Here is an 11,763-nt window from a genome sequence, read left to right on the forward strand (position 1 = left end):
GGACGCCGAGAACTTCAACAGCCGGAAGGACCTCCTGGAGGATGAGCGGGCCAGGGTGGACACTATGTGCAGACACAACTACGAGACCGTCGAGCGCTACACGGTGCAGCGCCGAGGTGAGACCAAGGGCGGGGTCGGGCCCCGCGGGGCCCAGAGCAGCCACCGCCTCCACCAGGGCGGGAAGGGGACTGTGGGGCTGGGGGAGTGCGGGAGGGCCAATCCCGAGCCTTGTGCGGGGAGAGGGCGAGGACCCAAAGTGCTGGACGGGAGCGAGGAAGGTGGAATGGAGGGAAGCCAACCCCGAGATCATCAGGCGGAGCCACTCACTAGCTGGGGAGTGAGGGGAAATGAGGCGACAGGATAACTTGTCGCGGGTAGTGGGAAATGGAAACCGAGACGCCACCTCTGGAAGACACCCTGGGAGACCGTCGGATTTGAGAGCCTGAGGGACGCCCGCCCGCTGCTGGATTTCCTCTGGACAGGAACAGGAGGGTCTGCGGCTGGGAAGGGAGATCTGGGCCTTTTGACATCTGCTAAGGAGGCGGAATCCAGTGGGAAGAGAGTAAAGGGCTGATCCCAGGAACACGGACATTTGAGATGTTGCCTCAGAGAAAAACCAAACAGAACAAGAAGTAAAGAGTGGGGTTAGAAGAACCAAGGCAGAGAAGTGTCACAGAAGCTGAGGTAGAGGGGGTGATAGCAGTCAACAGTGACACCAACGACTTCAGAAGATAAGTAGATAGAGGTTGAAACGTGGGCTTGGAAACCAGGGATCGTCTGCAGCTTGGGAGCAGGAACTGAACCAGGCGGGCTGAGAAGTAAGAGGACAGGGTGAGGCTGAGCGTGGAGCAGAAGCTCCTTGGGGCTGAGATGGTATTTATCTAGGATTCCTGGGGCTGTTACTGAGTAGTGTTTGCGTTGAACGTGCTAATCCTTCAGGAAACCTGAGTGTACAGGTGAGAAGACAGGTGAGGTGTGTCTGGAGCCAAAACTTTCTGAAGACTTTTCTAGAGCCTGGGGCTTGTGGAATAGCATGGAGGGGTGAGGTGGGGGGAGCCTTCAGCAGAAACAGGGACACTTGTCATGTAGAAAAGGGAAAGGATAAAAGGTAGGAGAAGGGAGAGGCTGGTGGAGGGCTCAACCTTTGATCTCTCTTTTTTTAGAAAGTGGAAATCAATGTTATCTGCTAAGAGTAAGAATGTGAACCAATTGGTAAGAATTATGAGAGTGACATGACTTTAGAAAAGTTGCTGACGTAATTAGGTAAGAAAATGTCCAAAGGCAAGGAATAGGATTGGCAATAATTATAGGGCCTGACCATTAGTGTGTAGGGACACAACCTTCTTTGTGGCATAATTCATTGCCAGTTCACAGAGAGCCCTGGTGTCAGTCTGAGGAGTTTGGTTTAGTCACCTAGATCACTGGGTCCCTAACTAGCTCTGCTCAGCAGAGTCTCCTGGAGATCTTTAAAGCACAGATATTTAAGTCACTAGAATCTCTGCCCAGAGAGTCACATGTGATGAGATCAGGAAAACTATATTTTTAATTGATCCCCAGTAATTCTCATGTAACCAGGTAAGTGTTGCCAGACCCTAAACCTCAGGATTTTGGTTTGTTTCTCAGGTACGAAATGTCAAGGCCAGAGTTCCATTTTCAGAGAGTGTTCAATGGGTTGGAAAGAGGAGTGACTGGAGTCAGAAAGATAGAATAAGAAAACGTTGTTATTGTCTAGGAAAAAGTAATAGAGCATGAATTATAAAGAGAAGAAAAGAGAGGAAAGGGAGAGTGAGTGTTTGGGAATTTGCAGTGTGAACGCCTGACAAAAATTCTAGAAGCTGAACAGGTGTTTTGTGGGCATTGAAAAAAACAGCCTTAGACTACATGGGAATATCTTGCCTTTATGAAAGGTATTTTGAGCTGGAGAAGAAATAAGACCATTGGTCTACAGACCTAGCTCAAGTGCCCCCAGATGTCAGTTGTATATTCTAGGCACAGTTCTTCATGGAATGTCTGGGCCTTAAAATAGTCATGCAGATAGAGCCACTGACTTGCATGAGGCCCAAGAGACTTAAGGGAGAGAAATTTAACCAAATTCACAAACTGAGACAGGAGCCGAACATCTGATGAACTGTGAGTTTATAAAAGTGGTCAAAATAAAAGATATCCCTGAAAATAAAGTATCTATGAGGGAGAAGACTGGCAGTATTGGAGAAGTCTGGACAGGAAGTCAAGTTGTTTAAGGAGACAATAGGTTTGGGGATACCTCAAGAACATGCTGTTACCTGACCCTGTTCCACCTCAGCATATTTGTTTTTCTTGGAGTAGAAATTAGAAGAAAAAAAAAAGAAGTAAGTTATTAGGACCTAGAAGCTATGATGTGGGAAATTTCCCTGAACAGGCTTTCTCTAGAGGCACATGGATCTTGTCTGGCCTCTGGAGAGCAGGAAGGCCTCTGAAGGTGGTAGATATTGAGGAATTGTAACTATTAGGAGGTGTCAGGAGGTGAAAGGAAGTAGACAGCAGTATGGAAATGGACATAGGAGCAGCAGAAAAGATGGATGAGGGAAGAACAAGGAGAGGAAGGTACATCAGAGAGATACAGAGGTATAGACAACATCTGCACTTGAGGGCTCCATCAGGCAACCCAGAAAGACTTTGCAGAGGAGAAACTTGGGAACAGACTGAAATTCCTACTAACCAAACAGATGGGGCTCAGAATGTTGCACTTGAAAATAAGACTGTAGATTTGAAGATCTTGAGGTTTTGTAGGTAAGGGAGAGCATCAAATATATAGGCTATTTGAAAAACAAGTCATCGTCAAATTTGTTTCTTGTACTTTTAATGTTTGGGATATAAACTTAGATTGGCAGACCGAGAGAATGTCATTGCCTTTATATCTTCATGAAATTATTTGACTAAATTTTGCATCCATTTCATGAAGATACAAGATTGAGAAGACAGGTAGTTTCACAGCTGAAGAAGGATTGTTTATCAAAAGACTTAATCAATCACTCATAATTTAAATTTCTACTAAAATTGCAACAAAGTGCTGCTTTTGTGTTGCCCCAACCTTGCCAATCTTTCTTTATCATATAACTAATAATCATGTATATTCCCTTTGAAGGCCTATCTCCATCTTTTTAGTATAGCAGGTATCCACTAACCCAATTATGACATTTGTATCTTAAATATATAAAAAACACTTCCCTAATGAAAACATCTAAAAAATAATAATCTCAAATATCATTCCTTTTATTTCTCTTAGTCCAGCCTAAAGTTCATGTGTCTCCCACCAAGAAGGGGTCCCTGCAGCATCACAACATGCTTGTCTGCCACGTGACAGATTTCTACCCAGGCAACATTAAAGTCCGATGGTTCCTGAATGGACAGGAGGAAACAGCTGGGGTTGTGGCCACCGAACTGATACGAAATGGAGACTGGACCTTCCAGATCATGGTGATGCTGGAGATGACCCCCAAGCAGGGAGATGTCTACACCTGCCACGTGGAGCACCCCAGCCTGAACAGCCCAGTCACTGTGGAGTGGAGTGAGTTACCCTGAAGTGACCTTCTAGACCCCACATTCTGAGATGCAGGGAACAAATTGGCTCCAGGGTCCACTCATCTTGTCTTATGTGTGTGTACACTGGGACCATTTCCATCCACTTGTAGTTATAAGCTAGAGACAGTGGAGACTAACCTATCCCTGGGGGTCAAGATCTCCTTGCTTAACCTTTTACCCTGGTCTCTGTTATGTTGAAAGGCAGCTGCCAGAATCAGCATCTGTCATCCTGTTGAATTCACCACCCTAAGTCTAGAACAAGGGGGTTCTTTCTGAATGTACTCCTCCTCCTCCTCAGTGGACCCTCTCACTGTCCTCCTGCTGACCTCCTGCTCCAGCTCCAGGATCTCAGACAAGACCCAGGAAGGGATGCAATTGGAGGCCCTGAAACTAATCCTGGATTCTGTTCTTCCCAGAGGCACAGTCTGACTCTGCCCGGAACAAGACCCTCACCGGGGTCGGGGGCTTCGTGCTGGGGCTCATCTTCCTTGTAGTGGGCGTCTTCATGCACAAGAGAAGCAAGAAAGGTAAGAAAGCCTGGAGGAGACCGAGGCTTGCCTTCCTGGCTTCCTCATCTGCATGTTGAGGGACTGAGACAGGAGAGCAGTGCTGGAGAGTTCTAGAAGCCACTGAAATCAGATCCTCAAAGCAAAGATGGCCTGTAGGGAGGGAGGAAAGCCCAGATGACAAGGTCTGGTGCTCAGGCTCATGTGGGGTCCATGTAGTGAGGGGCACTGGAAGGTGGGATAAGGGTGTCTCTCATTCTGAGGTGGTTTTAACGGCTGAATGCATCCCCTTTCCTCCTTTCATTCCAGCTCAACGAGGACCTTGACAAACAGGTAACACTCTTCCTCTGTTTTCTTGAGGGACTGGGTTGCAGAAGGATTAAGTGTTGTCCTTGCATTGTAACTCACCACAGGGAAGAGGGTCGCAGGCCTGAACTTCCCTCTCAGCCTCAGCCCTTGAGTGAGTGTGGGCAAAGGGCTTTCCTTTACTCCACTGGGGATGGAAGCTCAGACAAACGGGTTTTTATCAGGCTAAGACTCAATCTTATAAAACCCTAGCTTTTCTGTCCTGGGGCTCAGAGGAAGAGGGCTCACCAACCTGGGATGACTTTTTCTCCACCCCACAGGGCTCCTGATCTTACCAGAAGACTCTCTGTGTCTTGGAACAAGAATTTTTCTGCATTTCTTTAGTCCCTGAGGCTGATTCTGGGGCAGATTCCCAGCCTCCCAAAGGATGTTGCTGTCAAGTAATTGCTCTGAAACCAGAGTCTATAGCTCTGCTCTTTGACTCAATGCAGTTTCCTGAGGCCTTCAACCAAGTTCCCTCCTCCTGAACTCCATAAATAATCAAAATCCAACATGGTTGTTTGTTTTCTTTTAAGAATATGCAGTGAGTCATCTGTGCCATTGCTTTTGTGTGTGGGTTTTGGTGAACAAAGATAATGGAGAAGTTCATTGTCATGTACACACAGGCAAGAAGGAAAACATAAAAATAGGGATATACTAACTGTTGCATAAGGTAGCCAACTGGACATGGACTTCTTCTAAATTTACTATATTTATATTATGGGCTGCCCCATAATTGTGTTTGCCCCTTTCATCTACGTAGGTCTGGGACCATGATTCCTAATTATTCTTTGGTGAGCAGACAGTGACTCTGAACATGAATATGGCTATGTGACCTATAGTCACCGATTCAACATATATCTTATTAAGTGCATGTTTCACCATTATCAGCTAAGAAATAAGATAAAAATCAAAATTAAGGATTATAAGTATAATTAATAAACTAAACATTTTCATTGCATGCATAATAAATACTGGTTAAGCAAGTATGGCTTAACATTTTGAGTACAAAAAGTAGAAGATACAGACTTATCCTTGAAATTTGTATTCCTCAACCTACCCAGACCTCTAATCCTAATAATTTGTACAGTGGGAAATCCCAGTTGTTAAAAGACAAATCAGTACATGTAGCACTTTTTCAAACACAGGACTTCTTTTTACAATACAAAATTATTCTTAGTTTCATATTTCACATTAGGTTCTCTTTAAGTCTAGATAGTGGACATGTTTGCACTAAACACCTTTTATTTGGGGGGGGCAGGAGGATGGGGTACTAGGCATTGAACACAGGGTCACTTTACCGCTGAGCTACATCCTAGCCCTTTTTATTTTTTATTCTGAGACAGGGTCTCACTGAGTTGCTTAGGGTCTCTCAATAAGTTGCTGAGGTTGGCCTCAAATTGCAATCCTCCTGCCTCAGCCTTCCAAGCTGCTGGGATTACATGCGTGTGCCACAAGCCCAGCTATGCACATCTTGAGTGCTCTACAGCTCTTGACACACAAAGCGGTCACCTCCCTGTCCCTGGCTTCATAGAAGCAGTTTCTGGGTTCATATACTTCTGGACACCTGTCCCTGGTCAGTTCCTACAAGCTACAGCAATCTTCTCTCAGTCTCCTCTCACTGTGCCCTGAATCTGGGGATGAGACCTCCCCATTTCCAGGAGAGGTTGAGGCTGAAGGTAGAGATTAGGGCATCATTGATACGGGAGTAACTGCTGCCTTGGGTTGTGTAGTAATTTCAGCTGTCACATAATGAGAGGACGAGGACAGTGTTCAGCAGACAAATGAGGACCCTCTATCTCTTCATTTTCCTTTCTAGATTCAGAGCCACCCCATAAGAAGTCTATGCAGCAGAAAAATAATATGATTATAACCCTGCCATTCAAACACAGAAACAGGCCATGAGAATTTGAGAAGTCTTAAAATCAAGATCACTATTAAATCCCTAGACACAGAATGTGTAGATTCCTCTGCGGAGCCTTCAGGCACTGAATATTACAAAACATATCTGACTGGAATCTTCCCCAACCAGCCTCACCCATTGCACCCAGGCCAGGGGGCAGGACCAGGGTGGACCCACTGTGGTTTCTGCATGCTCATTAGGGATCCAGGATACGTGCCTCTAGGGGACTTGGGTACAGGAAATGGGGGAAGGCCCTGCAGCTACAGAAAACAGGCATCAGGCAGGTCCAGCTCTCACACAACCAGGTATGTGTTGGTCTCTGGGATTTCTGTGGAAGGACGCAGTGTAGGGAGAAGTCCCAAGGAGACAGGTGTGAAGACCACCCAGTGTGGGGGCCACCTGTTATCAAAATTCCAACAACATTTACTGGATATATTGTTTGTGTCAGGCTCTTTGCTAGGTGCTAAGTCTGAGTAGGATCAAAAATAGGCAGGAATGGGACAGGTCTTGGGTACATCAGTCCCATGACTGCTTTGAGGGACACAGAGATTCAAGGGAAAGTGGAGACTGGAGTTTTAAAGCAGAGCTGAAGCTGGCGAAGTGCCAATGTCCTTTTCTGTCACAAAAGACACAACCAGGGTTAGGATTTCCAGGTTAGTGTCATACCTCCATGCCTTAACACCTAACACCTGACCTCTCATGTTCTGCCCCTCCTAATGAGAAGGTAGTCTTCTTAGCCTGACATATGTTGCTGCCCCAGGTGATGGTCACAGAGAGTCAGGGATACCCTAAGGAAATGTCATTTCTCCTCTTGGGTTCCCCTGTCACATGGCTGCATCCAGCTGCAAATGAGTTGGTGTCCTTGAAAGTAGCAATTACTCAGTAACTGCATGTTACATAAATAATACACGTGAGGACCTGCCACCTATATTCCATTCCCACCCACGTTTTGCACAGGTGGTGGGAATGGAATGCCTCTTGGTGGAATGGGATGCTGCGGAATAAAAGCTAAGAAAAACAGCGTCGGAAAAACCACAGGACACAGGAAATATTTTTAGAAAGCAGGGGCAGGACAGCCTGGCCGATCATATGGATGGAGCTTCCACACTAAAAGAGAGCAAAATGGAGCCCACGCTTGCTTTATTTACATCGGGGAACATCAAAGGTTTTCCATGGAATGTTCTTTGCCAAATAAGGTAGGAGGTGGGCTGTCCAGTTCCCAATGGGTTACACCCAAATCTGGAGCCAGGAGAGGTGTCTTCCTAGTGGAGCAGAGATAGAGGTCATGTGTCTTGGGCAGTCTAATGTGTGTGGGGAGCTGGGACAGTTCCCAAGGTTAAGCCTAAATCTCCATGGCCCGATACCAAGAGAAGATCCTCAAGTAATTCACGGGTGGCTCCCCGTGTTATAGGAGGACCTACCATGTAGTAGGAGCTCTGTTGGGCTTTATGGATAAAGGGAACTTATGTTCCTAAAAAGATTATAAACTACCTGCTGCCCTGAGGGGCTCAGGGATGCTAACAATGCTCTATTTCCTGTCACAGGTACTAGTTACATGGCTGTCTGCCTTTATAACCATTGGCTATACATTGTATTGTTTTATGTGTTTCATGAAAATGTCCTCTAGTTCACAATAAAAGGGTTAAAAAACAGGTAAAGCAAGATATTAATAATTTGAAGCAAAAACAAAAGTCAATAAATCTAGCAGAAAACTGGATTTTAAAGTGGTATGGAGATTCCTCAGAAAACTTGGAATGGAACCACTATTTGACCCAGCTATCCCACTTCTCCGTTGGTACCCAAAGGACTTAACATCAGCATATTACAGTGACGGAGCCACCTCAATGTTTATAGCAGCTCAACTCAGAATACCTAACTATGTAACCAACCTAGGTGTTCTTCAACAGATGAATGGCAAAAAAAGATGTGGTATATATACATAGGATGGAATATAACTCAGCCTTAAATAAGAATGAAATTATGGCATTTGTCGGTAAATAGATAGAGCTGGAGAATATCATGCTAAGTGAAATAATAAGCCAATTCCAAAAACCCAAAGGCCGAATGTTTTCTCTGATATGTGGATGCTAATTCACAATGTGTGGGTGGGGGGACACTAAGGTACAATAGAGTTACTTTATATTATGTCGAGGAGAGTGAAGTAAAGGGAGGGGAGGGGATGTGGTGGTAGATAGTAGAATGAATCAGACATTATTACCCTGTGTACATATATAACTATATAGCTGGTGGGATTCTCCATCATGTATAACCAGAAGAATGAGAAATTATACTCCATTACATGATGTATCAAACTGCATTCTACTGCCATGTATAATTAATTAAAACAAAATAATAGTTGGAATAAAGAACATAATAGATGATATAACTGGGACTTTTGCAACTGAAAAATAATACATAAAAAAATCACACTGAGGAACTCACCCTAGAGTAGTATGAAAGATTAAATAATAGAAAAGAGACATGAAAGATAGAAACAAAGATTCTGACATCTTGGTAACTAAACATCTGGAAAGTAAGAGAAACATAGGTAGAGAGAAAATCACCAAAAAAAAAAAAATGAAATTCTAAGCTTTAAAGAAAGATAAGCAAGCTGAGCACAGTGGCACATTCCTGTAATCCCACTGGCTCAGGAGGCTGAGGCAGGAGGATTGCAAGTCTGAGGCCAGCCTCAGCCACTTAGCAAGGCCCTAAGCAACATAGCAAGATCCTGTCTCTAAATAAAATATAAAAGACACCTGGGAGTATGGCTCAGTGGTTAAGTGCGCCTGGGTTCAATCCCCAGTACTATTAAATAAATAAATAGAAAAAAATGAAATAATTTAGTTGAAAATAGTACATAGAACTACAAATAGATGGTCTTTTTTTAAAAAAAAAAAAATTATTAGGAAAGTGTGAAAACAAATGACCTAAATGATCAAAAAGTTTTTAAAAAGTGTCCCTTTGTTATGCAACTAATAAAGAGGAGAGCAAAATTCAATGAAATAGAAAAACAAGAGGATAAACAAAATCCAATTCTGAGCCAATTCAAAGTTTAATGAGGTCAACAGATTTCAAGAAAGCCTACTGTAGAAAATGTAGGGGATCCAAAATAAAAAAGGAAAATGGTTATACATATAGATACTTTAAATGAAAATATTTATGACCAACTTTATGCCTATAAATTTGAAAATTAAGAGTGATACATTTCTAGAAAGACATAAATATGAAAGAAACAGGAAGAAATGGAAAACTAAAATAGAAACATCAAAGAAACTGAAGTGCTTTTTTCCAGTGTCACCCCTTGCCCTGGGCGCCTGTCCTGATAACATCCCAGGTGGGTGGGTCCTACCACACTGAGGAAGAGAGCATGCCTCTCCTACCCATGCAGCCTGGAGCACAAAAAAAGATTAAAGCTTCCAGATAATCTTAGAAAGCATATGCACCCTTATTTCTTTTTCTCCCTAAATTTTAAAAATGTGTTCTAATTAGTCATACATATGACATTCTAATTAGTCATATATGGTGGAATATATTTTGACACACTGTACACAAAAGGAGCATAAATTCTCATTCCGCTGGCAGACCATGGTGCTGAGTCACAGCAGTAGTGTGATCATACATGTACAGAGGGTAATAATGTCTGTCTCATTCTGCCGTCCTTCCCATCTCCACAACCCCACCCCTTCCCTCACTCCCCTCTGCACAATCCAAAGTTCCTTCATTCTTCCCTATCCACCCCTACCCCACTATGGATCAGTATCCACTTATCAGAAAACATATTTGGCCTTTGGTGTTTTGGGATTGGCTTATTTCACTTAGCATGATATTTTCTAGTTTCATCCATTCACCTGCAAATGCCATAATTTCATTCTTCTTTAAGGCTGAGTAATGTTCCATTGTAAAAATGTACCACATTTTCTTTATCCATTCATCTGTTGAAGGGCATCTAGGTTGGCTCCATAGTTTAGCTATTGTGAATTGAGCTGCTGTAAACATTGATGTGGTTACATCACTGTACTATGCTGACTTTAAGTCCTTTGGGTATAAGCTCAGAAGTGGGATAACTGGGTCAAATGGTGGATCCATTCCAAGTTTTCTGAGGAATCTCCATACTGCTTTCCATAGTGGTTGCACCAGTTTGCAGCCCTATCAGCACCGTATGAGTGTACATTTTTCCCCACATTCTTGCCAACACTTCTTATTGCTTATATTCTTGATAATTACCATTCTGATTGGAGTGAGATGAAATCCTAGAGTAGTTTTTTGTTTGTTTATTTTTGGTTTGGGGGGCTTTTTATTTTTTGCACCAGGGATTGAACTCAGGGACACTCAAACACTGAGCCACATCCCCAGCCCTATTTTGTATTTTATTTAGAGACAGGGTCTCACTGAGTTGCTTAGGGCTTTGGTAAATTGCTGAGGCTGGCTTTGAACTCATGATCCTCCTGCTTCAGCCTCCCAAGCTAGGATTACAGGCATGTGCCACCATGCCTGGCTCTTCTTAGTTTTGGTTTGCATTTCTCTAATTTCTAGAGATGATGAACATTTTTTGTATATTTATTGATCAGTTGTATTTCTTCTTCTGTGAAGTGTTTGTTCAGTTCCTTAGCCCATTTATTAATTGGGTTATTTGGTTTTTTTGGTGTTAAGTTTTTTGAGTTCTTTACATATCCTGGAGATTAGTGCTCTATCTGAGATGGTGTGGGAAAGATTTTCTCCCATTCTGTAGGCTCTCTCATCACATTATTGATTGTTTCCTTTGCTGAGAAGAAGCTTTTTAATTTTAATCCATCCTATTTGTTGATTCTTTTTTTTTCACACTTTAGTTAATTTTATTTTTGGTAGTGAGATTTTTAAAATTTTTATTGGTGTCTATCAATTACACAGAATAGTGGGTTTCATTGTGGGATATTCATACATATATAAAACATAATTGATTCTTTTTTTTAGAGAGAGAGAGAGAGAGAGAATTTTAATATTTATTTTTTTAGTTTTTGGCGGACACAACATCTTTTTTGTATGTGGTGCTGAGGATCGAACCGGGCCACACGCATGCCAGGCGAGTGTGCTACCGTTTGAGCCACATCACCAGTCCATAATTGATTCTTTTTTTCTTTTCTTTTTTTTTTTTTAATTTATTTTTTTTATTGGTTGTTCAAAACATTATAAAGCTATTGACATATCATATTTCATACAATAGATTCAAGTTGGTTATTAACTCCCAATTTTACCCCAAATACAGATTGCAGAATCACATCGGTTACACATCCACATTTTTACATAATGCCCTATTAGTAACTGTTGTATTCTGCTACCTTTACTATCCTCTACTATCCCCCCTCCCTCCCCTCCCATCTTCTCTCACTACCCCATCCACTGTAATTCATTTCTCTCCTTGTTTATTTTCCCATTCCCCTCACAACCTCTTATATGTAATTTTGTATAACA

General features: G+C 42.8%; 1 protein-coding gene across 1 annotated transcript; it reads left to right on the forward strand.

The window, feature by feature from the left end:
* Position 1: 1 nt before the first annotated feature.
* Positions 2-4,924, forward strand: LOC107143604 (HLA class II histocompatibility antigen, DP beta 1 chain; the record flags this gene model as incomplete). The annotated part of the gene is made up of 5 exons (XM_015487332.1): positions 2-116; positions 3,266-3,547; positions 3,978-4,088; positions 4,377-4,400; positions 4,694-4,924. Coding segments are annotated over 4 exons (525 nt in total), but the record flags the coding sequence as incomplete, so codon positions are not given.
* Between the last annotated feature and the right edge of the window lie 6,839 nt (positions 4,925-11,763).

The sequence above is a fragment of the Marmota marmota genome, unplaced genomic scaffold, assembly GCF_001458135.2.
Source record: "Marmota marmota marmota unplaced genomic scaffold, marMar, whole genome shotgun sequence".
NCBI lineage: Eukaryota > Metazoa > Chordata > Mammalia > Rodentia > Sciuridae > Marmota > Marmota marmota.